The sequence below is a fragment of the Equus quagga genome, chromosome 4 (genome assembly GCF_021613505.1).
Source record: "Equus quagga isolate Etosha38 chromosome 4, UCLA_HA_Equagga_1.0, whole genome shotgun sequence".
NCBI lineage: Eukaryota > Metazoa > Chordata > Mammalia > Perissodactyla > Equidae > Equus > Equus quagga.
Window position 1 is genome coordinate 141724106 of NC_060270.1, and position 27723 is coordinate 141751828.

The window sequence follows — 27723 nt, forward strand, 5'->3', positions numbered from 1 at the left end:
CCAGATAAAAGTGACCATCTCTGTTCTTGCTTTAAAATCTTCCCAGATCCACCGAAAGCCTGGGAAGGAACAGTCTGACAAAAGAGGTTTTCCTCGTGTGCAACATGGATGAAGCGAGGGTAATATCTTCAATTAGTTACCTATCCTGTCAAAATCAAACCTGTCACTTAAATGACCACCATGGCAGAAGTCTGCTTTACAGAAAGGCGGCAAGCATCAGTGATGGCTAAATTGATGGTTTCAGTGGCCTGTAGAGCTCACTCAAACAGACCTGCATCTCTTCCTCCATCTCACATCTTCAGAAACCATGCCTGATTTTTAAATTTTCCTCATTCAGTGCCACCTTTGTGCTTTAGCTCCACTGACTGGCATGTATTCTGTCGGCAGGTGCCACTAGCCTAAACTCTCAATGACCATGGGGCTTGGACTGCCTCATTCACTTGCTCTTTACATACCTCTCTTAGCTGTCAAAGCCCCACTCCAAGCAGATTAATCTAAATGGTCTAAACCAAACTCAGCTAGTGTTCTTTCTCTTGAAATAAGTTTTTATCTAACATACCCATGGCAAATATATTTATAGCCTATATTCAGAGTGTCAAGTACAAGATGCAGAGGAGAGAATGATAACTCTGTCTGGCAGAGGGGAAGGAAAGAATAAGGGAAATGAGATTTAAGCTGGGTTTGGAATTTGCCAAGCTGACTGAGGGAAGAGGAAGACAAGAGATGTGAGATGGCATGGGAGGACTGAGGGGCAGGAACAAGTGTGATCTTACTGAAGAGATTCTTAGGCGGGAAGGGAGTGGACGAGGGGTTAGAAAGGCAGGGATGAGAAACCACAAAATATCTTCGTGTTAGGCTAAGAGATTTGTCTATCTTATATACAATCATAGTAAAAACTGGCATCAATTGAGCACTCTTTAGTGGCAGACACTGTGCTAGGTACTCTCTGTGAATCATTCTTTTCAGCAAACAGCAACTTTATTACAGTAGTAGGTGCAATCACTATCATTATCATCTCCATTCTAAAGCTGAAGAAACTGAGAATAAAGGAGGGTACAAAACTTACCCAAGGTGAGATTAGAACTCTTTTGGAATACTGTTGGGACAAGACTTGACGGCAGGAAGCCCAGTTAGGAGGCTACTGAATTCCCTCCTGTGAGTGATGGTGATGGTCCACGATGGTGATGGTGGGACTGTGGGTGCAGTGGAGAGCAGGACCTTGAGAGCTAAAATTCAGCAGTTGACTTTTTCTAACTGATCAGGCATGGTAGGTGCGGCAGAGGGACGAGCCCAGGAGGTCTCCCAGCACTGATGTTGGTGACTGGTGGGGCTGTGTGCACTCCAGGAATATGTGGTGAGGATGACAAAGCCAATCTGGAGTGTACTGAGTTTGAGGTGCCCATAGGACAGGCTTCAGTCTTTCATTGATTCAGTATACATTCCTGCTCACCTACTATGTGCCAGGAACTGTGCTAAGACAGGTTCCCTGTGCCCAACGAGCTCACCTTTAGTGAGAAGACAAGTAAATGAGAGGATAATGAAAATCATAACAGCTTCCATTCTTTAAGTGCTATCACAGTCACGTGTCTGTGCTTCTTTTCTTTATTATCCTAGTTTGCACAACCACTTGAGGTAAATAGATGAACTATAATAAGAACAAATGCTTACTTGGCTACCCTATGTGCTGGGCACTGTTCCAAACCCTTCCCATGCATTAATCCACTAATCAGCAGTAAGCCTTTGAGGTGTTGTTGTCCTCTGTTACAGATGAGGAAATTGAAACACAGAGGAACTAAGGACCTTGCCCAGGTCAGACAGCTAATAAACAATGAAGACAAGACTTGAACCCAGGCAGTCTGGGTTCATTTTACAGATTAGGAAACTGAAGCTCAGGGAAATTCAAGTAACTCATCCCAAGAAATCAAGCACTTAAGAAGAGGTGGAAGTAGGATTTAGACAAGTGCCCATTTAACTCCAAGCTCCTGCTATTAGCCCCCTAAATAAGTGTAATTACAGATACGCACACACAATATGGTAGTGGCAGGAAGAAAAGAGCCAGCGATGCAGCAAACGAAGAAGGGTGGGGAGCATCAGAGGTTTTGCCAAGGACACACTTTTGTCAGCTCTGGAAAGACAAGGAGGGATTCCACAGATGGATAAAAATATCTGGAGTACATGTGCAAGGATGATCTTTAAAAAAAGAGAAGGGACTCCTCCTCCAAAGATCGGAGGGGAAGCTGTCAGGACAGGTACGAATATAGATAGATTTGTAGGTATCCATATTCATATCTTGTAGCTTCAATTGTCTCCTTCAAGTAGGAGTAGTCTTATGCTGAGAAGCACTGGGATGAGGCATCTTGAAGACACTGAAGATGTGGATGGTTATTGGACAGAACAGGACACAGGGCTGCCCAAGGATGTAGAAAGGATGCAAGCCAATTGGCCACTCACAATCTTCAGGTTTGTTTTAGACTTCAAAGATTCCAGGTAGGCAACAGCAATAGGTCCCTTCCCGATCTACCTTGTTGCAGGAGATATAGTTACAACGAAAGCAAGTCTCAGACATGTATTAGCAAGGAGGTATAAAAACAGTCGTGCAGCCTGTTTTTGTACAAAGCACCTTGCATGGAAGGTTCATTCAAGGCAGATGTTACATTATTCTGGCAGAAGGATCAGCAGAGCTTCTAGTCACATCAGGGAACAGAATTCTGTTATGTGGCAGGACACAGGATCATAAAAGAATTCTAAGCCTAGCGTACCACTGCAGTGGTTGGAATCCTCGACCTGCCAAATTCTACTCCCTTGTTTACACAGGGGTGGAAATGCTGTGCAGCATAGCTGACTAATTCACATATCTTGAAGGCTAGTAGGTTGAAAACTAAAGCTAAGATGTCCATTTGGCCATTAAATCCACAAATCTCACTTTCAGTAGCAAAAATGGAGCAGGAAATAAAAGTGAGGTCATCAGCATATGCATCCAGGTAGTTAAAACCACAGAAGAGACAGAGATAATGTAATAGAAAGAGCATGAAATGGAAAAAGACAACAAAAAATGAACCTAAGAAACACAACTTTAGACATGTAGGCAGATAAGGAGTCAGGAAGGGTGGTTGAGAAAGAAGAATTAGAAGCAGAAGGAGAACCACGGCTGCGCCATCAAAGCCAAGGCAAAGTTCTTGGTCAAATACTGTGTCCCAGAGAAGTCCAGCAGAACAAGAAAATGACGAGGGACAACCAGACTTGGCAAAACTCTGATGGAGGATAGGAGTTAAGATCACGAGCAGCGGCAGAAGGAATAACTTCCCATAAGAGGGGTGACATTTCTTGTAGGGCTGGAAGGAGGACAATGAGGATGGGTGTGGATGTAGATGGGTTTGTATGTGGGTTGATGGAATTATTGGCTAATTACCCCTACTTCTCTATGAAATAGACAGTAAAAGCACTTCCCACAGTTTCTATCTTTTTGGGATCACGGATACTGAAATAAAAGAATCTGATGAAAGCTACTGAAGTAAATGGGAGAGGACTTCCATAAGCTCCAAGCATCATACTCACCTACCCACTCGGCTCCTGTGTCCACAGACTCTCCTTTTTCTCTTACTCCCTGCTCCAAGAAAAGGCCCAAATCTCCAATGTCTACACGATTCCATCCTTCTCACTTACTCAACCACATCATTCTAGCAATTCTCTCTCTCCTAGATAGTTCACATCAGCATAGAAAACATGCTGTTATTTCTTCCATTAAAACAAAAAAATCAAACTTAACTTGACCCCACTTCCCCACCAGTTACTCCCTACCTCTCTCCCTCCCCTTATAGCAAAACTTCTCAAAAGAGTTGTCTATTCACGTCTCTTATTTCTCTCCTCTTATTCTACGTCAAACTCACTCCAATCAGACCTTCACTCCCACCACTCAATTTAAACTGCCCTCATTAAGGCCACTCATGACCTCCACATTACTAAATCCCATGGTCAATTCTCAGTGCTCCTCGTCTGACCTATCAGCATCTGTCACAACTGATGTGGAAACACTTCCTTCATGTGGCTGTCATTCACCCTAGGATCCTCGACCTTACTCTCTCACTCCTAAGTTGCAGTATCCCTATGCTCAGTCTTCCTCCTCTCCTCTACTGACTTGTGTTTTTATAGCTACCAAGTCTGCCATTTGTACTTCTTGGATATCCTTCTTGGCTGTTAGCAGTTACTTTGCAAAGCTATTAGCATATACCTGTGCTTCTCACTTCCCCCCTTTAAATAAACAACAGTCTAGATGAAGGCCTGAGAGTGCTCAGTACACTGCTCCTTGGTGTGGGCCTCCACCCAGAAGTCCTCACAGCTTCCCTCCAGGTTCCAGTTCCAGGGTGAATTTGCTAGAAGACTGAGCTTCACGAGTAGGAGTGCTTCCCTACTCTAACAAACATGCTGGGCTATAGAATTCTTCTCCTTCAACCATCACTAGCATGCTCATGGATGCAATATTTTCCTATTTTTATCCTCTTGTACTGTTACGATGTTGGAGATAAGGCCTATTAAAAAAAGAATAAATGAGGTCTCTTTCTCTATCAGAATTCTCTTTTAGAACCTACAGTTAATTATCAAGGACCAGAAGTAAAAACTGCGATATATGTTTTTAAGTGCGAAAATTAATAAAAGTCATAGTTAAGACACCTTTAAGCCATGAGATATTTAAGAAGCACTGGATAAAATCTTGTAGCTTTAAGGAGATTACCTAATCAAGTTTGCTTCAAATTCTCATATCATTATCTTTATAATCCACATGACAATATACAAACACCCAAATTGCTCTTATGAAATGCACCCAGTTTTCGTGCTTACCTTGTATTTCGACGTGTCCCAGTTGTGGACTATGCGTGCAGGAATGAGGAAGCTGTCGTCCACGTGGCAGCTGCTGCAGTAGTACCACCCGCTGTAACTGCACACCTTGGCTTTCCCATTGGAGAGGCCTATGGGCCGCTGGCAGCCTATGCAGGGCAAAAGAGAGTCCATGTTTGTTTCTGTACTTTCAACACCACAGAACAGGCTACACAAGCCTCAAGGAAAACAATGTGTGCAAAAGGGCATAAACTGTAGAGAATACGCGTATAGACACGCCCCCTCCTTCCTAGGCTGAGGCTTCCCCCCCCCCCCCCCCCCCCGCCCCCCGCCTCCTGAGGGGCTGCTGTAACTGTCACCCAGCTAGTCCTGCTTCTGCTCCCTTCTGACGCTCTCTTCTGCACACAGCTGCCAGAGACCAGTTTCTCCACAAGCCCACTTGTAGCTCCTCAGCTCCTCCTCATAAATGCTATTTCCACCAGGCACCTCCCAAGGGCTTCTCATACAGCATCTTACGTAACCTGCACAACATCTCTATGAGGAAGATATTACCAGCTCTGTTTTACAGATGAATAAACAAAGGTTTTAGCCAGCTTAGGTACCTTGTCTGAGGTCCCCCAGCCAATAAGAGGTGGAGTTTGGATCTGCCTCTAAGCTTGTCTGGTTCTAAAATGCTCCTAAAAATTCATACGTAGCCTTCCTTTACTTACGAAATCAATGAACGGAATTTGTCCTTTGATTGGCCCCCACTTCACCTTTCCAACTACCCACTTCTACTTTTCTCCAAAGGCAGTAGAACCTCTTTATTCCAATCAGAGAACTCTCCTCACTATTTCCTAAATAAACACAGTGTGCTCACTCCACCTTCCATACATTGGCACATATTATTTCTCCTTACACAATGCCTTTTTTTTGATCTCTAACTTGCCAAATCCTGTCCATTACTCAAGACCAATGGTTGCCTGCAAGTGACTGCTAAGGCCGTTTTCATGTCCAGGAAACAGTCCATGATTCTGTGAACACTGTCCTGTACTGTCAGGGGACCTAGTAATAATCACGGCTCTGTCATGAAGAAACCATTCTTTTTCTTTAGATAGGAGAAACCACCTTCTGTTGATAAGTACAGAAATTCTGTCACAGTCAACCCAAAGGACAAAACCCTGGTAGCCCCAGAAGAGGTAATCATGATTATACAAACAGCGACATTATTCTGACATTTCTGATTTGCAGCTTTCATTTTAGAAATCCTTCCATGTGTCCCACCTCATGGTTGAATCAAAAACCATATTGGTCAAGAAATCTCACATTAAGCCTATCTGATGATATGCGTACAAAATGAAGTACTCTTAAGAATAATAATACAATGTGCAGCGTTGTACCCCATTTCCATTAATGGAGCTCCAAATACGTTTATTTAACAAAATGCCAACCTAAGAAGACATTGATTCACATGAGCTCTATGAGTGAAAGTATCAGAAAACTCACAGAACTTTAATTTTCATCAAAAGTAAAAAGGCATTAGTAATCAAGCAGTTTCACAGTGCATCCTCCAGAAAGAGAATTAGATCCTATTGTTTTTAAATACAAGAAGTATTGAAAGACAGTAAGTATACGTATTGGTATTGTGCTTCAAGAGCTTAATACTGTTCCTTCCTAGAATAGTTATTTCTTTACTACTGAGTAGTGACAAAATCATAACAAGCTCCTGTTTTTCAGATTGGCTGAGGCACGAGATAAGGAAGAGTCAAACACACACGTTGCTCCTCTTGGACACAGGAGGTGCTTCACAATCATCAGGCTATGAGTGTTGAAGGCCGCAGGCTGTACTCACTGCCCATGTCTCCTTAAACTACTGTGCCTTTCTGTGTGCTTGTCCAGCCAGAACCACACTCTAAACTCCTCAAATCTATTTCTTACCCTCAGGACTTAACACAGAGCTTCGTACATAGCAGACCAGCAGTAAATGTTCATGTTGAAGGGATGACCCACTGAATATTATTTGGCACACATATACCCACAGACATATACAGGATTTTAATTTCCCATAGCTCTTCCAGAATTGATCCTCCTAACCCAGTCACCTGTCTCTTGAAACAACTTATTTTTTTTTAATTTTTTTTAAAGATTTTATTTTTTTCCTTTTTCTCCCCAAAGCCCCCCAGTACATAGTTGTACATTCTTCGTTGTGGGTCCTTCTAGTTGTGGCATGTGGGATGCCGCCCCAGCGTGGCTTGATGAGCAGTGCCATGTCTGCGCCCAGGATTCGAACCAATGAAACACTGGGCCGCCTGCCCCAGAGCGCGCGAACTTAACCACTCGGCCACAGGGCCAGCCCCTTGAAACAACTTATTTTTGTTAATATCCCTGTGGCAATATGTGGCCCATTCTAAGTTACACATTACACGTGTTCATATATGGACTGTGGAACAGAGTTCAGTGGAACTTGACAGATCCTAGACACTGGCATATTGCTATTTCCAAAAATTGGTAGACAAATTGACTTAACACTGAAAGGACACTGAATGAATTCCATCTTTCCTAATGATTTACAAAGTGATCATGACACTGCAGAAATTCAGATCATCACTATAGTTTAAACTCTCACCATAGAACACTGCAAAAATAAATTTAGGTTATTTTAGCTTTTTGGTTGTTTGAATTCTGGATAATTAACACCAGTAAGCATTTGCTGGATATTTATATATGCTTTGGTTGGTACTACTAGGTTTATTAGTCTATAATTTTTAATGACTTTATTATAATTTTCTGGATGCAACATACATAGGCAATATTAAAATACATGCAAAAATTGGGTGCCGGTCCCGTGGCTGAGTGGTTAAGTTCGTGCGCTCCACTTCGGCAGCCCAGGATTTCACCAGTTCGGATCCTGGGCACAGACATGGCACCGCTGATGAAGCCATGCTGAGGCAGCGTCCCACATGCCACAACTAGAAGGACCCACAACTAAAAATACACAACTATGTACCAGGGGGCTTTGGGGAGAAAAAGGAAAAATAAAACCTTTAAAAATAAAATAAAATAAAATACACAAATACGAACTTTAAGAAAGCATATAGCTTAAAAATGTGTGTATCAACTGGGCACACAGGTCCAAAGCATGACATGCTGCAGGTTCAACAATGTGAGATGGCTCCGTGCATGAAGCATCCTCACCACGGTGCACGGCCTCCCGGCTCATGAGACAGAGAAAGGCTGAGAGGACATGGCTGGGGCTCATCCAGGTTTTCGTGTAGATGGAAGCAGCAGCACATAAACTCCTACCTCTAGTTTTTGTCTTTACCTTCACACCTTATTCAGAACCATGCTCTCCTACTCTCAGTGCTAAAACTACCCTGGATGGCCCAGAAGTAGGTTTGAACCCATCTGCATGCTTAAGACTGTTTTGGATAGTGGTGTACAGACAAGCACAAGTGTAGAGTCAGGGAGCCTGTTCTTGTCCAGGGCACGTTGTGAACTTGACCCGTCCAAGTCTGTAGCCTGCTTTCTTCCACACAAAGGAGTTAGCCTAATCAGTGGTTTGCCAACTTCAGTGAGCATCAGAATTTTCTGAAGATGTGTGTGAAACATGTAGACGCCCTGCGCCCTGCCCCCACCCTGAGGATTTTGGTTCTGTAGATCCAGGGTAGGGCCCAGGAACCCACATCTCTACCCAGCCACCCAACTGCCACCAGAGGCTCTGTGGGGAAAGTGAGGATTGCTCCCTGATTTCTAGGTGATGGCAAAGGTCCCTGCAAGCTCTAAAATTCTGATTCTGTTCTAGTAAAGTGCAGAGGACATGCGGACTCCTCAGTGAAAAGCTCATACTTTGCCACACAGTTTTCCTTCTAGGCTTCCAAAATCAACACGTCAGGTTCTTAGTTAATTTCCAAAAATTTGCTATGCAGAAATAACCTGAGTTCATTTTACCAGGGTTTTTCCAGGGCATTCATTGTCCCCACTGAGAAGTATCTTGTTTGACTTAGGAAGAATTAAAACTTTTAATCTCCAAGTCCAATGTATTTGTTATTAAAAGAACATAGGATGGTCAGGAAAGAAGATTAGAGGCTAGTTAGTGGCCTGAAATAGATTCACTTTCTAAAAAACAACACATACTATTTATCTGAAGAAGGAAACATGTGTTCTTACAATTAACTGCAAGATTTCCTTCTTTAATATCATAATGGCAGGTCATGAACTAAAAATGTCTGAAACAATTCCCCATAAAGATTCACAATCTGGGATGTTACTTTATCATTGTGAGGTTTTCAACAGGGGAAAAAAATGTGTTTTCTTAATAATGACTGCTAGAAAAACACATTTTTTGGAAGGTGCCAAAGTGGGACTCTACGAAGCGACATTATAAGGAGAAAAATAGAGCTGCAAAGCAGAGACAAAAAATAATTAACTGAAATAACTAATTAGAGCTTACTTACGTATTATATTTTTACGAACTTTCAAACAGATTTTTCAACGTTTCAAAACTAAAGGATATTTGTAGTAGGGAACACTCTAACATTGGATCAAAGTAAACACATTCTCCCCAGTTTCTTTTTGAAACTTTTCAGAGAGTGTATTCAATTCACAGGAACAAAAAACTATCTCACAAGAGAACTCACTGGCCATTTTTTTTAACTGCTTCCCACCCCACTTCAAGTCTTTAATGAACACAAACTCTGAAGAGCTGAGCGTCCCCTCTGATACATTTTGGAAACAAATGTCACCATTTAATCGAAATCCTATTTGCTGCACGTACAGTCCATTTCCCAAATGGCCTTTCACTAAAGATACCAAAAAGAATCTGTTGCTGGGGGCTGAAGCAGAAATTTTGGCATAATTCTCCACAAAGGCACAGTCTTTCTTCTAACAAGTGCACCCAGTTAAATCAATTGGCTGCAGTGTGGTGTTACTGAAGCTGAGATCTTGAGGAGGAGCCGATACCTTCTCGCTACTTCATGGCACCACTCAGTCCTCCTTTCCCAACCAGCATAAGAGAAAGTAGCAAGAACTGTGGCTGGATCCAGGGGACTCTCTCTCAACAAAGAAAGAGCTCACACATGCTCTCTAAGTGTGGTCGGCCACACTGATCCCCTTTCCCCATGTGGTAAAGTAAATCCAGTATTTTGTATTTGGAAAGTAGAAACGCACTAAGAAAAGAACAGGGGGAAATAAAAAGAAAAAGGAGAAGGTGCCTTTATAAAAGGGAGGAAAAGAGATAGAGTGAGAGGACAAATTTTCATTTGTTCTGTTAAAATAGAAAAAATAACACTGGCAAGTTCCATATCGTCTTTTACTGTATGCACACAGGGGAGGGAGAGATGGCCATAGGCAGCCCCGTCTCTCCCTCCTCCTTTCCATCCAGTGTTCTGGCGTGGGACAATGAGCTGCGGTAAACACTGTGTAAAATGTTGAACGAAGGCTTGAACTTTGATCACATGCTTTAGAGATGAGATTTTCTAAAATGAAGGAAAACAGAAATGGAGATTCAGTGACTTGTTATATTACAAGAATTAGGGGAAAAAGTCATAAAGAACTTAGTTTTCCTAACTTACAGTCAGTAACCATTGATTTATTAAGTAATTAAGTGTTGAACATGTACTTTTTAAAAATAAAAGTACACATTGGGTATACAATTGAAAATTCCTGTTTAACGAGCCTAGGATTAGCACAAAGCTGGGCACAGAGCAGAAGTAATTTTTGCAATGCAGCTTTGGTACCCACTAAAGGAAGTGGAGGCACAGTGAACCTGGGCCTCAGAGTTATATCCTCTACTGCAGGAGGGGAGGAGCTGGGATGTAAGAGAGACTGAACACATGCATGTGTTCTCAAGTTAACACAGGGGAACTGAGGCCACACAACTCTACACAATCGTAATGGAAAGGGAGCAAAGGTGAGGGACACTGAGAAATACCTATTTAGAAATAAGTGTTATAAACTTTCCCAACCTAAGCATCCAAATTACTCTGTGTCTTTGGGACAAGGTGGTGACCCATAAAGTAGGAGACATCTACCTAGTAGTCATAAAATCAATTAAGAGATGAAATATTTGGATGGAGAATCAGGCATATGAAAACAAATGCCTGAATATGCATTTTGTCTGTTATAAGGAAAACAGTATCCACAAGCATCTCAAATGAAACTAAGGGAACAAAAGGGGAAATCAAGAAAAATCAAGTGTGTATCACATATAATTGCTAATGTGAATGGCATGGCTGCTGCTGGTAGTCCCTGTGTTTAGTTCATGGGCTCACTTTAAATGGCAATCCTTCAAAATTATTTTCTCCATAAGTTTTTAAGTCCTTTGATAGTGAATTTTCTCCCTGAGGGATGAAAACTTCATGGTTGGGAGGGAATACACATACTCAAATACAATCCTGAAAAGGTACTGACTGGTTGTTTCCAAAGCTATATTAAAATTCATTTCTGTTCATCAGAAAAGAAATTTTTCTGGTGGGTTTCATTTAATGTTTGTCTGGGCTTTTCTCTCAAGGCAACAATGTGGCTCTGGAGGATAACACGGCTCCGGAGGGCAATGTGGCTCCGGAGGGCGATGTGGCTCTGCAAGGCAATGTGGCCACTTCTCCCCGGGTTTGGCACAGGAGAAGCGTGAGGCGCCACATATCCTGAAGAGGCAAACGCAGCACAGCAATGGCGTCCTCCTCTAGGACGGGCAGAAGTCGTTCCACGACGAGTGGGTGAAACCCTGGACATCGTGGAGGCTGCCCTGGCCCTGGAAAGGACCCTGAACCAGGCCCTGTGTGAACTGTAGGCCCCAGTTCTACCTGCGCAGAAGCCTCACCTCTGTGACTTCCAGGAGAGCCACTTCCCAGACAAGGAGGTGAGCCTCCCCAAGTGGGCAGCCACCGGACCACCCTCTGCAGGCAGAAGTGGGCCAGTACCTCTTGGACAGGTTCACCCGCAAACAGGACTAGAAGCCTCCAGAGCCCAGTGGACTCTGAGGGGCCCCTCTGCATGCCCCTGGTGTCAGGAGTTTTGCCCCCCGCAGCTGCCAGGCAGTTCTTTAACCGCTCTGGAGTGCTCTCCTAAGCCATGGACCAAACGGAAACAATAAAGCATTTTGCAGCAAAAAAAAAGGAACTATAAAGTAAAGATTTTCTACTCTTGCTAAACTCTATAATATTTGTTTAATCTCATGGAATGTTATTAACATTATAAATCATATGAAATAAATTAATAAGCACCAAGTAGTCTCCAATGCAAGTTGAGAAGTGTCAAGATTTATTGGTCTTTCAGGTAAACAATGATTGAAAGCCTAAAGTCAATATTTATCAAAATTTATCTTGAAAGGCAATAAACCTTGATTTTTTGCTAAGACAAGTAAGTAAATATGTGCACTGTTCTACAGATTCTGACTGCTTTTTTATCTACTAAATAGCTACATTGAGGGTTGTTGGGAAAAGAACTTGGAATGATAAACTGAAGCTAGAACATAAGAATCCTGGACGCTCAAGGGGAGGAGTCCTTACTAATCAATAAAATACAGGAACAGCTAGAGTTGTTTGAAGCAGAACAGCAATCTGAGCCTTGGAAAGATTAACCGGCAAGAAAACCCTGGAAGGAGAGAGAACAAGTTGATAAGTTATTGCCCCATCTGAGCTTGAGTAGGCAGCAGGCTTGGGAGCAGGAAGGGAGAAAAAGAAGGAGACACTATGGAGATAAAATGCAAACCTGACAACAGACTACTGGAGAGAGCATGGCAAGGGAGAGTCAAAGATGCCCAGGACATCTTAAGCCTGTGACCGTTATGAGAAATCTGTCAGAAGGGGCAGGTGGTTTGGGGGAGAAATGCTGATTGTTTGAAGTGTAAAATTTAAAAAAATAGAGTTAAAAATATTTGAGCTAGCAGATGCTTAAAGCTCAGCTAATTGAGAATAATTCCCCTGTATTGTACAAATCAGTTTGAGTTAGACTTTCTGTTACTTGCAACTGAAAGCATCTGATATGTTTATACTGAATGATGGTTGGTGAGGGTTCTATTTCTATAGTCTACTACTTTTACTTAAATCCACCCAGGAAGATGCTAAGGTCTCATTATAAACCATGAGGTGGTATGAAATCATCCACATGCATTTCAGTAAAAGACACTTATTACTTTATAAAGAAGTGAAGACGAGCTGCGTGAGGAAGAGAAGACATAGTTAGTACGCCTTGTTTCTTGACAGCATGTTCGTTCTCAACCAGGGGAGAATTTAGTCCCAATAGGAGACATTTGCAATGTCTAGAAACATTTTTAGTTGTCACAAAAGGGTGAGTGGGGCTAGTTAGTGACATGTAACGGGTAGAGGCCAGGGATGTTGCTAAACACTCCTCAAAGCACAGGACAGCCCCCACAACAAAGAATTATCTGGCCCCAAATGTCAATAGTGCCACCACTGAAAAATCCGGCAACAGTACAAAGATGTCAGGGCAAAATAAAACATCCACGCACGGACACTCCATGACTTTTCTCTGCAAGCAACAGATACACCATTTATTTTGGGGAGGAGAAGCCCCCTTACCAGCTCTTTTCCTACCTAAACAAAACGATTCCTGCTGCTGGTCAGTTTAGAGGAAAGAGGGGCTGTCAGAGCGAGGCCTCGTCCACACTGCACCCACACCTCCTGACCACTACTGCAGCACCTGCTCCGAGCTTGAGCTCTTCCTCACAGATCAATCCTCGGGGGAAACCCCGGCTCACCAGCAACTGCAGACACAGAAGAGGCCAAACGAAGCTGATTATTTCAGACATGAAAGCTAAGGGCAGAGGGAGTCATGGTCCCGTCACATCTCCCCCCACTCTATTTCAGCTCTAACAGAAAGTACCAGGACCCCAAACGGTACCCTGCCATCCTGGACAGGAAAGGGAGGCAGCCTCGCCATCCCATAACAGGATGGAGGCTGGCTGGGCTCCTTGGAACCCACACACTGAAAGCCCTGGGACGGTATCTTCCTCTGCTGCTCCTCTGAGCCACGTTAGAGCCTGAAGCTAAAGGGAAATCAGTCACACTGATCCTCTCTCCACTTAAAATTTTAAATTTTGTTCATCGTGGATTTTTTGTACTAATTTTGATTTTTAAGTAACATTACATTAAAATATTCTCTTGATTTCTGAGGTTTTTTCCTGGCATTCCCTTAAATTTTGTGCTCCAGACGAGTGCCTCACCCCCTCACCCTCATCCCAGCCCTGCTCTGACCCCTTTTTCCTCACGGAGAATCCACTGCATGCCCCAGCTCCGCTCTTTCTACAGGGACTTTCCCCGGTATTTAACATTTGCTAAGCAAGTACTAACTCTTTTTGTGATTCGAAGCTACATCTTGATCATGACAGCCTGGAAAGGTCAGTGACCTCGAACTGGCTTGAAGTTCATATTATCTTTTTGGTTTCCCTGAAAAGCAACCTGTTTCCCGCTGTTTCTCGAACTTACGCTTCCTTCCGGCTTGCGTGTCAAAGTCTCTGTGTACATCAGCCTAATCTTCCCGTGGCTTCTGTCACAGACACTGTCCCACCAGAGCCCCCTCTGACTTCTCTTTCACATCACTCCTCATGCTTCATGCCTGTTTCTCTTTCCCTATATTTTGTGAGAGTCTCACCTCTGAACTTTACAGCATCTTTAAAAGACAACCTTTTCTCTTCTCTGCAAAACCTCGAAAAAACCCTGACAGCACCTCTTAGAGCAATTTCTACTTGAGCTATTTCAGTAATGACAAGAATCTGATAAAATTAGTCGTGAGAGTGGATCAGAGTAGGACTAGGAACAATCTCAAAGTAAAAAAGATCACTTTGATCAGCTTCCTTTAAATCCATGCTTGAATTTCTTCCTTTTCACCCAAAACCAAATTCTTTATGTTCTGGAAGATTTAGGGACTGCCTCGGCCCACAGTTTTCCTCTGTTCTCTTCCCTCACGCTTCCTTTGCCTGCTTCCCAAGCTTTTCTCTCCAGAAACACAGGTTTGCCACCAGCTCCAAAGCTAATCTTCTAGCTGTATGTTTAGTACTTGGAGACGGGCTGCTTGTGTCAGGACACTCAGAGTTGGTGACAAGACACAGAAAACGCCTTCAACTGGGAAACTTCTACTCCCTGGCCTCATGTTGCCATGTGAATGGAATTTCCTAGAGTAATATTCCCAGCTCCTCCCCACTGCTCATCCAGCCCTCCTCAGGTGGAGAAAGGAGGCATCTGACCAGTGAGTTACAGATGACCCTGGCCTGCTCAGTGGCCTCTAGGGAGAAGCCTCTCAGTCTGCTGCAGCAGGAGGCCCCTGCTTCAGGACTCCAGTGACCAGTGAATAGGGGCAACTAATTTAGGGTCATTACATAATAATACACATGATCTATAAGCAATGCATGCATTATTTTGATGCCATCTTCCTGACCCCTGGGAGTGGAATGAAGAGGTACAATTCATTAACCCTGTAGGCCCCCAATAGGATGATGGCTCCGACAACATCCAATAACAGGAGTGGGGAGGAAAAGGGAAGGCAGCCAGGCAACCAGAACATGCGTGTCAGCAGGTGGAGACCACTGAGAGGAGGGACAGAGCGGCTCAGGGGTCTCCAGGAAACCCTCCGCATTACCTGCACCTCTGACTCAGCTAAAATTCCTCACCCTAACAATGGACGAGAAACACCATTTTCCTATTCCCATCCACTGTTAGGATGATCTCTTCATCCAAGAGATCACTTGGGACGTCTCCTTCATAGTTTCTGGGGAAAAAAAATGCAGTAATGCTTAGAATTCCTGAATTAAGATTTGGTTTAGCCCTTATTTCGTAACATTTGAATCAAACACAGTCAAAGCAGTTTAATCTCCCCTCAAGTGACAGTGTGGAAGGCGCTGGCCTGTCAGAAGGCCAGCTCGAGGGGATGAGAGTCACTGCCAGGGCTTTAACAGAAGCAGCTCCTGTGCTCCTAACTTATTACTGGTCCCCCGAGGCTGGATGCTTCCCAGACACCAAACCACGTGTGTCTATTATTTTGTCTATTCTCTAAAATCTGAGGGCTGAGAAGAACATCTTTATTGGTAAAGATGGAGAAGGAGATCAAGATTTTCAAACACAATATGCCCTCTGTGTCTGAGACACAGGCTGGTGATTTGAGGGGAACTGGCTTTCAGCACGGTTTTTGGTTCGGCCCCATGAAAACACGAACAAGACACAGCGCTGGCACTGGTGCACACTGGTTAGAATGCGATTTTCAGCATGGGGACTATAGTTAACAATACTGTATGGTGTACTTGCAAGTTGCTAAGAGTAGGTCTTAAATGTTCTCACCACACACACACACAAAAGGTAACTATGTGGGGTGATGGATGTTAACTAACCTTAAAGTGGCAATCATTTCATGATATATATGTATATCAAATCATCACATTGTATACCTTAAACTTACACAATGTCACCTGTCAATTATATCTCAGTAAAGCTGAGGGAAAAAAGAATGTGGTTTTCAATCTTTTGGAAACTGATACAAAACTCCATGTCTTTGGTTTTAGAATCCTAGTTCCCTTCTAGAAGTGGTCTATAGCATACACTAAGTTATTTTCAGTTAAAGGTAATACAGAGAATTAATTTTGCTGGTCACCTTTATAACATCCATTAAGAAAGGAAACAGTCTCTATTTAACCTAAGATTGCAGAGTGGTCCTGGCTAGGGAGTGGGGATCGCCAGTCACTGGCTGTGCCCACCATCCCACCACCCTGAGCTGGGGCTCTGGGAGGGCTGTGGCCAATTTCTTACCAGCTTCTGAAGCTTCCTGGTCCCAGGAAGGCCCACCAGAATCCCCCTCCCAGGGTGGGGTAGTCAGTGCTGGAAGGCACAGCAGCAGTGATGGGAAATGAGGGAGCAGGGCCAGTAGGCCTGAAGGGCAACTATATACATCACACATCCTCCTTTCATCCAGGTTCCATTTTTGCTGTGGAAATGGCCCATCAATGCCCTGTGCTGTCATATAACAAAGAATTGTCTGGTCTTTCCTCCCAGTTCCTGGCAGGGAACTTCTAAAACCCTTGAAATTTCCAGAGTGATACAAGTATCTTCATTATTTAGGAGTCCCTTGGAGCACAACTGAGTTTATGCTAACGAGAGGCTCATGGTGGGCCACTAAATGGCTTCAGGATGGGGCTGGCACCAGAAGGACCAACCACATGATTAGAGGGGTGTGACTTTGAGCCAGCTTGACCTCTAGGGGAAAGAACTGGGGGCAGGAGACTAAGTTCCATCATAAAGTCAATGGTTCAATCAGGCATGCCTAAACAATGAAACCCTAATAAAAACTCTGGACACTGAAACTTGGTGGAGCTTCCTGGTTGGCAAGCACATCATCAGGGTGAGGTGCCCTGACCCCATAGGCAGAGGGCATGGAAGCTGCATTTGCAGCCTCCTAGACCGGCCCTTGAGCCTCTTCCTTTGGCTGCTCCTGATTTGTATCCTTTCTAAAAAACCGTAATCAGAAGTATAGTGCATTCCTGGGTGGTGGGTCGTTCTAGCAAATTATCAAACTTAAGGAGGTTACGGGAACCCCCAAATTTGCAGCCAGTCAGAGCACAGGTGGCCTGGGGATCCCCTGGACCTGTGGCTGGCATCTGTAGTGGGGCAGGTTTTTTTCCAGTTATATTGAGATATAACTGACATGTATCACAGTGTAAGTTTAAGGTGTACAGCATGATTTGACTTACACATACTGTGAAATGATATGGGGGTGGTCTTGTGGGGGATTAAGCCTTTAACTCATAGGGTTTGCACTAACTCTGGGTGGTTAGTGCCAGAATCGAATTGCAGTACACCAACTGGAGTTGAAACAGAATATGCACAAATGAGAGAAACTGATAGTGCTGTGCCCAGAGCAGAGTTTGCACTGTGTCTGAGGAATACCAGTCCTGCAAAGAGAGGGTCAAGAAAGTTTGGAAATGTTGCATACTTCTCTCTCACATTAGTATAACAAAGGCTCTAAGGGGTTCCATAGGCAAAAATTAAAGCAAAACAAAAAAAGTCCCTGGAAACCTTCAAGATCATAACTGGTTTGCCAAAAGGGTAAGTTTTGCGTTCATCATCTATTAATATTTTTAAACAACCTAGATGACTGAGTAGAGGACATCTTAATTATATCTGCAGATGACTCCAACCCAGGATTCCTAGAAAAGACAGTGAAAGCAGGAAACCTGATGGCGGGGAGGGTTTCAAAACAGAGGATGATCAGAAATATTTCGTGTGCACCTACTGTCTACGAGATGCAGAGCTAGGGAGTCAGTGACAAGCAAGACAACATGTCCTGCCATTATGGCATTTGCAGTTACGTGGAGGAGACAGACATTAAACAAACAGTTACACAAAAGACAATACAATCTCAATTATGACAAGTACCAGAACAACAGGTACCAAGCCAGCATCACAGCGGAGGGAGCCACCTAGGCCTGGAGTCAGTCTGAGGGGCTGGGTGGAGAAGGCATTCTTGCGAAAGTAAGGTTTAAGTCATGAGCTCAAGAATGAGTTGGGGGTAGTGGTGAGGGTGGCAGCACTCCAGGGAGAGGCAGCTGCATGTGTAAAGGCTCTGAGTATGTGGGAAAGAAGTGGTACATTTGAGGAACAGAGTGAAGTGTGGCTGGAACTCAGCATGCCAGACAGAGTGACAAGAGGGCAAGGATTGAGGGTAAGGAGGTGGGCAAGGGCCAAATCGTGCAGGGTCATTGTGAGGACGACGATCTTCACACCAAAAGAAGTAGGAGCCACGGAAGGACTGTACAGAGAGGTTGACCCGGTCAGTCTGAACTTTAATAAGATCATACTCCCTGCAGTTAAGACAAAATTTGGGAAAAGTTAGAATGGCAGCAGGAAGCCTGGTTAGGAAGCCATCGTGGTCATCCAGGTGTAAGATGACCCGGCTGGTAGCCAAAAAGGTGAGGCAGGCAAAGGCTATTCTCAAACTCAAAGACTAAATATGCTTATCAAGTATAAAATAAAACTAGGTATACCATTAAGACATGTTAAAAGGAAGCCCCAGGGTGAGTCAAGGACTCGAGCCAATCTCTTCCTTCGTTTGTATTCACCACTGGGTAAAACCCTACTAGAACATCATTGTAGTTTCCAGAATGTAAGGAAGACATGGAAACCTAGAGATCATCAGCAGACTGATACCTCAATGGTTAAAATGCTGGACATCTGTAGAAAAAACAGTTCAAGGAAATGTGCTTAAATACCCTAGAGAAAGCTGAACCGTGCGTGGCCCAATTCATCCACTAACAACACTCCACGGGCTGGGCTGCGGTTTCTCAAACTTCACGTGCATGTAAATCACCTGGGAAGTCTGTTAAAATATCTAGGCCTGAGCCCAGAGACCCTGATCTCACCAGCATCACTCCTCACCTCATCTCACGATTCTAGTGCAGATGGTGCTCGACCACAGTCTGAGAGGTGCTCTGGGCCTGCCCTCCATGAGGTGAGACACAAGCCATAGGCCTGACGGTCCAAGAGAGCGGAGGGGTGGGGTCAGGCAGGAGGGACGCCCAGTTCTACTGAGGATGAGAGCCACATTCGGGGAGGCTGGTCAAGGAAGGCTTGGAAACAAGTCTTTACGGGTGTAAAAGATTTTCACACCAGAAGTCTTCAACAAAGCACAACACAGGACTGTCCCAGAACAGGGGCCATCCCCTAATCCCAGGGCACACTGCTGTGCAGGCCTGCTCCATTTTCATCTAAAACACAAACAGGAGTTGCATGTTCTTCACTGCTTATTAACATAATTTCCTTAAAATATTTTCTGTCTTAACATATTTCAAGACACAAAGACCTGCATATAATCATATTTTCTACTGCTAAAATTAACTTCTAGTTTACCCCACACCCCAATTTCTGGCACTATTATGTGGCCTATGTTTGTTGAATGAATGATTGGATATAAATATTAATGCAAGAAATAAATTAGTATTACTATATTAATAGTTCTCCTTATCCAGAGATGTATTTAAAAATGACAAGTTTTAGGGGCTGGCCGAGTGGCCGAGTCGTTAAGTTCGTGCACTCTGCTTCGGCAGCCTGGGGTTCGCTGGTTTGGATCCTGGTTGCAGACCTACACACCACTCATCAAGGCATGCTGTGGCGGCATCCCACATAGAAGAACTAGAATGACTTGCAACTAGGATATACAAACTGTGTACTGGGGCTTTGGGGAGGGAAAAAAAAAAGAGGAAGATTGGCAACAGATGTTAGCTCAGGGCCAATCTTCCTCACCAAAAAAGGGGCAAAATTTTCACTTAAGCATGTTTCTGCAGGCAGTATATTTCTGTATGTTTCTATTAGGCAGTATAAGGGATTTTAGAAAACCTCTCCAGTAGCTCTTAGGAGTTCATGAAAAGCTTAGTTTTTCAAGGATCTTAGCTAGAAATTAAGGAGAACCTACCCCAGACTGTCCTAAAACCATACCTAAACCAACTTCTGTCCCAATGAGAGGTCAGTAAATAGAAAATTTAACTCAATGTAGAGTCCAATAGCACATTAACACCTACTTTAGAAGTTTAGCCAGAAATGAACACATGATGAGAAAAATGTTAACCATAAAGGAAGCTACAAAAAGGGAGAAGAACTTTCCAGACCAAAGTATAGCAACAAAGACTGGGAGAAATGAACAGCTTTTAAAAAAAAAAAAAAAGGCAGCACGGCGATGGCCTATGAAGTTCAGGAAGGTCTATCAAAAGACCCATATCTTCTGAAATTCAAAATGATTTTATTCTTCTGAAACATATCAAAGACCAACATATGACTTCTATGATGAGAACACCAGGAATAAATCAAAAAAGCAAATTTATATCCTATAAAATCAAACAGCCTATATATATAAAGTGATCAAATCTCTCTGAATTTTAGGATGTGAAAGAGTTCAAAACCCAAATTATATAACATTCTTCTCTTCCATAGAGACCTATTACTATTTCAGTGTATATTCATATCTTAATATACATTTGTTTTTATTTAAAATAATTTTCTGGACCTAGAAACTTAGACTGAAGAAGAGAGTAAAAATCAAAGTAATTGATCCAATGCTAGACATCAGAGCCAGGAAAAAGATTCCATCTCCTGTCTTCCTAGTCAAGGGACATTCCTACTGGTTTAAATTCTCTTCCCCAAAGGAAAAAAGGCATTACTTATTAAATGAGGTTTAAACAGAGGACCATATTAGTTTAATATTCTCTAATCTCCTATAGAAATTCAAAGGATCACAGAATAAGAGACAGAAGGGACCCTCCAGAGCAAAGCCGTTGCCTCTAACATAACCCAGGTGGAGGGAGTGCTGGAAGGATGTGCACAGGCCTCCGAGTCCAGCCGTGTGCTGTAATTACTTGTCTAACTGTCTGGCTTCCAAGACTCAAGGTGGCGAGGACACGTGACGGCATTACCTCGTCCACTGTGCATCAAGCACAGTGCTCAGAACACAGTAGGGCTTCAATAAATATTTGCAGAAGAGCTGAATTAATAACTTTCTTACTCTGCACATGAGAAAACTATAGCTAAGGCATATTAAGTGACTTGCTTCGAGGTTGAAATGCCAGTTCTTCCAGTCTCACTGGCCAGGGCTCTCGCCACTCGACTCAAGTTTCACCCATGGCCATCAAATCTTAAATGAGGGAAATCCACTCCACTCAACATTGTTGTTTCCTTGACCCAAAGCAACTACCTGGAGTAAGCCTACTTTCCTTTCTAAGTGGCAGCCTTCACATGTATGGAGACTGTACTTGTGTTCTCCCTACTCTAGGTGACACTGGCACGGCATGGTTTCTAGCCCCTTCACTATCTTATCGCACACCAATAGATGCGGCTGCATGTTCTTCAAGAGCAGCATCCATAACTGAAATTTCTAGGCGTGGTCTGGCCACGGCAGACATGGTGAGGACATCCTCTCTTCTTTCTGGACCTGTTTTGTGAATGCTTTTGATGCGGCCACAGCAGCACAGAGGCAGGCTTCCCTGCTGCCTCATTTGTAGGCCCACCAAGTTGCCAGTAGATCAACTTTCCCCTACCTTTTATCTTTGTAGTTAATTTTCTGAATATAAGTATAGGACTATCAATTTATTCCTACTAAATCTCACCTTGTTTGGTCCATTCCTCTAGTTTGTGTTTCAGAATCTTGATTCTGTCATTCAACATATTAGTTGTCCAACCTAGTTTTGAGATAGCTGCAAATCTGATAAGTATGCCTATGGTATCTTTAATCATCATCCAATGTGGGCAAATAATAAAAATAGCTGGGGCCCGCCGCATGGCCGAGTAGTTAAGTTCAGGCACTCTCCTTCAGTGGCCTGGGGTTTCGCAGGTTCGGATCCTAGGCGTGGAGATGGCCACTGCTCATCAGACCATGCTGAGGTGACGTCCCACATAGCAGAGCAAGAAGGACCTACAACTAGAATGTACAACTACGTACTGGGGCGCTTTGGGGAGAAGAAGGAAAAAAAAAAGATTGGGAACAGATGTTAGCTCAGGTGTTTAAAAAAATAAAAAATAAAATAAAAATAGCCAATCCTTACATAGGACTCATTATGTGCCAGGCACTGTTCCAAGCCCTTTTAACTCATTTTATTCTCAATACAAACTTATGAGGTAGATGTGATTATTATCTCACATCTAAGATTCAAAAATGGAGGTACAGAGAAGTTAAGTAATTTACCCAGAGTCACACAGTTAGTGAGTAGCAGATCTAGAAACTCAGCCAGTCTGATTCCAGAAACTTTGCTCTTAATTACTAAATTATCCTTCTTCTCACTATTATCATGTATTTTTACTGACAACATTCTAGGCTGAAAAGAATCCATTAGTCAACAATCCTTGGGTAAAGCTGCCAATCACTTACAAAATGACATAACTATAATCTCTGATAACCCAAGTTTCTCTGTCTTGAGGGTTTTGCCACATGCTTTTCTGAACACTAAGTGCTGTGCAGCATGGATGTGACCTAACTGTCTAGTAATCCCTTGTTCTCCTTTGTGCATCCTCAATCAGACTATCAGGTCCTGGGGGTCCAGGCCACAGCTATGCTTCTCTTATATCTTCCACAGCACCTACTACATAACGAGCACACAACAGAAATCCAAGTGTATCTTTGACAGATGGCAGGCAAAGCCAAGGAGATTTTCGCTGAGTTTAATTCTGTAGGAAATATGAGGACAAAGTTTAGAATGGAGGAGTAAGGACAGACACCACTTTAGCTCTTTGGCTTTCTAATTCTCTACAACAGAGAGCCTCTGAGATGAGCAGCGACAGGGATGTACTGGTCTCCCAGACAGTGGCCGTGACCACTTGACTCCTCGTCTTCCCGTCCCATTCTCCTGCTCATCCCCTTCAAGCCCCTCATAGCCTTTCGGGGGGCTCTTCCACAAGTCTTTGAAGAGCACAGCCCGCACCTCACTCCTACCTGCATATGCCAACGTGCCTGGCAGAGCATGTGTGTGGCACATACGAGGGGTTTAATAAATGCTATTGAAATGAACCCTCCACTAAAACTCTACTCAAGGATTTTACTATCAGCAACCCCTCCATGGTCATATTCAAGGTTGGGGAAATAAAACTTAGTCTTTCAGCACACACACAAAAACTAGAGATTTCTCCTCTGGGAGATATCAATCCAAGACACTAAAAAACAAAATGACTTAGACAGTACAAAGTGAGAACAACTCTCATTTATCCAAGCTATTTGTATGTTTTGGGCATAGCTAAGTTTCCCTTCATTGTTTTTTTCTCTCCAACTGGCTACTTGCCTATTCCTTAACTCAAATAAATCGTCACCTTATTACCATTCCTAACAAGTAGGAGACAAATTTGAAGATAGCAGTAAAAGTAGGAATTGGAGGTATCAAGGAAAGTCCATTTCTTTTTATCTCGGTCTCTCATTTCTCAGGAGATGTAGCACTCTGGCTGCTGGAGAGTCCCCTAACTTTTCGCATGGGAATCAAAACAGATTTTGGCTACACTGGAGCTTTTTTTTTTCCCCAGGAGCATACTAAACAACTTCCTTTCTTGGCACTTAAAAACCTACAGATCTTTCTTGAACTAGACTCACATGAATAATCAGCTCCCAAATTTCTCTTTTTTTAAGAATTGCTATTCCGCTTGATTTACTCTGAGGCCAGTAACTCACTATGCCCAACTCAGAAATATTGCTTACTACCAGAACGGCAGCTATTTAATGAATAATTAACCACTCCATACTTTCTATCAGGAATACTTGTATTACCAGGGTAAAGATATCCTTTATGTCTAAACGATGTTGTAAAGCAGGACTTTGCGAGAAAGACGCCCTCATTTATCACATGAAATGCCAAGTGGTATTAACAAGGTCGATACTGTTTGCTTAATATATTTTGCTTTCATAGGGGCATGAAATGATTTGTTTTTGCAGCTGTAACAGAGTTAGAGATTTAGCTTCAGCTTAGCTAGTTGAGGATATATAACCAGGGGCTATTAATTATCTGCCTAGAGGCCTCTGGTCATCTTTCCACAGCACACAGCATCCTTGGGGTACTGAGCTGCACCGTAAGCAGCCAGAGTCTATCCTCAAATAATCAGTCCCGGCTTCTCAGGAACTGAGGGGAAACTAAATAATTCAAATTTATTTCTTACTCCACAACCCCACCCCCCAACATGTGAATGTTATTAGTGCACAGATATTTTAGAAGTTGAATAAGGAATTCTAGAGAAAATTTTAGTTCAGAGACTAGTTTCAGACACCCATTCCCACAAATGAGAAACTAAAACACCACTTTTCTGACCTTGAAGCACTACAGCCAGCCCCTTCCCCTTTTCTCTTTTCTCACACTGCTGTTCTGCCTTAAATGGAGCAGGTGGAGAGGAGGAAGCTCCCTCCAAAGATAGACTTGTCAAAAGCCTGCACAATTCTAATTGCTCTCTACCTGTTTGTGGATGTCAGCTGGGAGCAACTGCCAAAAAGCCCGGGGGGGGGGGGGGCGGCAAGAGGAGGTAAGAGGGAAAGAAGGGGTGGGGCCAAGAAGAACCAGAGTGCAATTCAAACAAAAATGAAATCACACACACACACACAGAGAAGCCTCCCCATCTCAGGCCCTAATAACAAGCTTCTTTATCAGAGGCTCATTGTCAATCAATTAGCTGAGGCAGCAGGGGTCTGTGAGGAGGGGCGCCCGGGGAAACAACGGGCAGCCCTGTTGTATTACTATTTAATCACTTTTGCTAAATAAATAGAGCAGCCCCGAGGTGCTGTCATGTCAAGGGAATTTATAACAAAAAAACTTCATTTTCCACTGGTCATTCCTTTTCCCCTCAGGAGAAGAGAGGGTTATTACTGTAGCCTTAAGTTCCATCTTTGTGTTTCTTGCCTTTGATTCCCGCTCGGACCCTGCCACTTTCTGGCACTAATTTGTCAGGCTGAACAAAGACAGGATTTGTACCTCCTGTAAGGTCTCAATTAGGAATGGCTTCTGCTGTATTATGTGCCATTCAGAGAGGACACAATGCCGGTAATTACAGGAATTTGCACTAAATGGCTGAAGAATTCACAGCAAAACTTTTCCCCCCCTTGGGCTTACCCTTCCCAAGGGCTGGGGGGAAAAAGGGAAAGCAAAAAGCTCTTACTGCCAGAGATGTAATTACCAACAGCAGTCCCAAGAGGTTAAACAGCAGCCAAAGGAGTAAAACCAAAAAAACTGACAAGGTGAAAATGGTTGAGAGGATCCCCTCGGCTCACCCTTTTTCTTGCTGTCTCTTTTGTTAACATTTTCAATTTCAGTTCAGAATCAGAAACATTGCCCCACAGTGGGCCATCCAATTTCACCCCCAGAGTACAAAGCAGTAACACAGAGAACACTTCAAAGGTGAGCTTTGCATCTCTTGTTGCATCTACAAACAAGGCCCTGAGCCCTTTTATTATAGTATTCAATTGCTACGTTTCTTGATTGCTGGGAAATTACAGGAAAAATATCTGTGTGTACTACTGCCAAGAAAACCACGTATCTATTGAGGGGAAATAGGTGCATATACATGACTAATTCTGGAAGAAAATAGGGCTGCTGGCTTATAATCTAATTTATACAACATTTTATGAACAACCTAATTTACAACTACTTACAGGTATATACTTCACAAATATTTTAATAAGCTGTGCAATCATTTGATTTAGCATTAATATTTTAACACCACAGATTCCCCATGCCAAATATAACTTGAATCCCAACCAGTAACTTCACTCACTAGGGAAGCATACCTTGTTTTCTGCTACAGAGGTGTTTCTGAAAAGCAGTACCAAAATACCACCAAATTCATTGTTCTTAAATACCGCTTTCACCCTATACTCCTCTGCTCAGGAATCTTCTGTGACTTCAGGGTCAAACATTAAGTTCAACCTTATGGAACTGCCTTTTCTTGGTAGGTCAAAAATGACCAGATATCTACAACTTCATACAGTTCCACTTGGCATCTCTGACAGTTCTCTAATGGAAGTGGGCCTCACTTCTAGAGCTCCCATCACAGCTGCCCTGTGGCATTCATGCTGTAATTCTTGGTTAATGTCTGTCCTCCCTAGTGGACTGCAAGTTACACGGGAGCAGGGACCACGTCTACTTTCTTGCAGCACCAACTCGTCCAGGTGCACCTGAGCCTCTGGCACATAGTCAGAAACTCGGCACACAACAAACGGTAGAATGGATGGAAGAACTGACTTTTCAAAGGTTTTCAGGAAGAAGGGACAGAAAGTTTAAAGGCCCTGGAGGCAGGAATGACCAAGATAGGTTCCAGAACAGGAAGAAGACCACCGTGGCTGGGGCTTCCTACGCACAGGGCAGCCACGGAGCTGGAGAGGAAGCCATGGAACAAACCACACATAATCAAATACAACTATAAAAAGTTCAAGCACATGTTAAGAAATACGCAGTTATACAAAAGTGTGTATTTTCACAACCATAACCTCAGGCATTTCAGGATGGTCACAAGTCCATTTTTTCTGCAGGGGCTCTTTAAGTTTCAAAGAAGGACATAGAAAATTCTTCACCAACAGAAAGAATTCAGTGAAATAAGGCCAACTGCACTATTTTGTAGACTTAAAAGCCAACATTTGTGGTTCCCCTGAATAGCGACTGAATGACATAATAAAGAGCTAGTCAGTGCTATCTTCCACTTTTAAAGTTTATTCATCAAAAATATTTAAAGGGGGAGGGACTAAGTGGACATAAAAACTTACAGTCTAAAGAGGCTCACTAAAACAATGAAATATTGTGAATTACCTTCTCCTTAACTGATAAGGCCAAGATTCAACTAAAAACAATTTACTGGACTTGTTGGCATTTTGGAAGGTAAACATGCCATGCAACCAGTGTTTTCACTGAATACACGTTTTTATGAGGATGCAAAGTTAGGGGACACAATACTACAGGAAGAAACAGCTGGTTTAGATTAACTGTGTTTGTGAGAAATATGGATCAATTTTTAAAGTTCCATGTGCTATAATAATCTTTGATATAATGAACAGCTTCCCAAGTAATTTAAAAAACATTCAGAGGTTTGCTTAGTGAGTTTTTGCCTTTTTGTTTTGAGATGCTGCCCCCTACAGGAGAAGAACTGTTTCTACCTGAGGCAGGAAACCAGTATTCCATGGCGGGGTACTTAAGGAAAGTGCAACCCGGTAAACCACGCATATCACAAAGCAACTGAACGTAGCATCTTCCAATGGAAGAGGTGGCAATGAAATAGAAAATTTCTACTTTGCAATTGGCCACACTATCCAAATTAGGATTTATTTCTCCCCACCCCAAATTAGAAACCTACCTGTGCCCCACTAGAACTCCAAACCAAAGCTGAGCGGAGCAGACGGGTTTTAGTCTACATCACCTGTCTCCTGAACTCCTGCTTCTACCACCCCCAATTATTCTCCAGCCAAAGTTAGTGAGTA

The 27723-nt window shown here is 43.1% G+C and overlaps 1 protein-coding gene across 10 annotated transcripts in view; it reads right to left on the reverse strand.

The window, feature by feature from the left end:
* The window catches only part of PLEKHM3 (pleckstrin homology domain containing M3), a 173796-nt gene that overhangs the window by 99401 nt on the left and 46672 nt on the right, over positions 1 to 27723 (reverse strand). For all 10 annotated transcript variants that reach the window (XR_006888200.1, XM_046658199.1, XM_046658202.1 and 7 more), the window contains exon 4: positions 4837 to 4982. Coding sequence is in view for 9 of the 10 variants with exons in the window: in XM_046658199.1 (XP_046514155.1) it covers positions 4837 to 4982 (146 nt within the window). In the remaining variant the exon portion in view is untranslated. The remainder of the gene's footprint in view (positions 1 to 4836; positions 4983 to 27723) is intronic.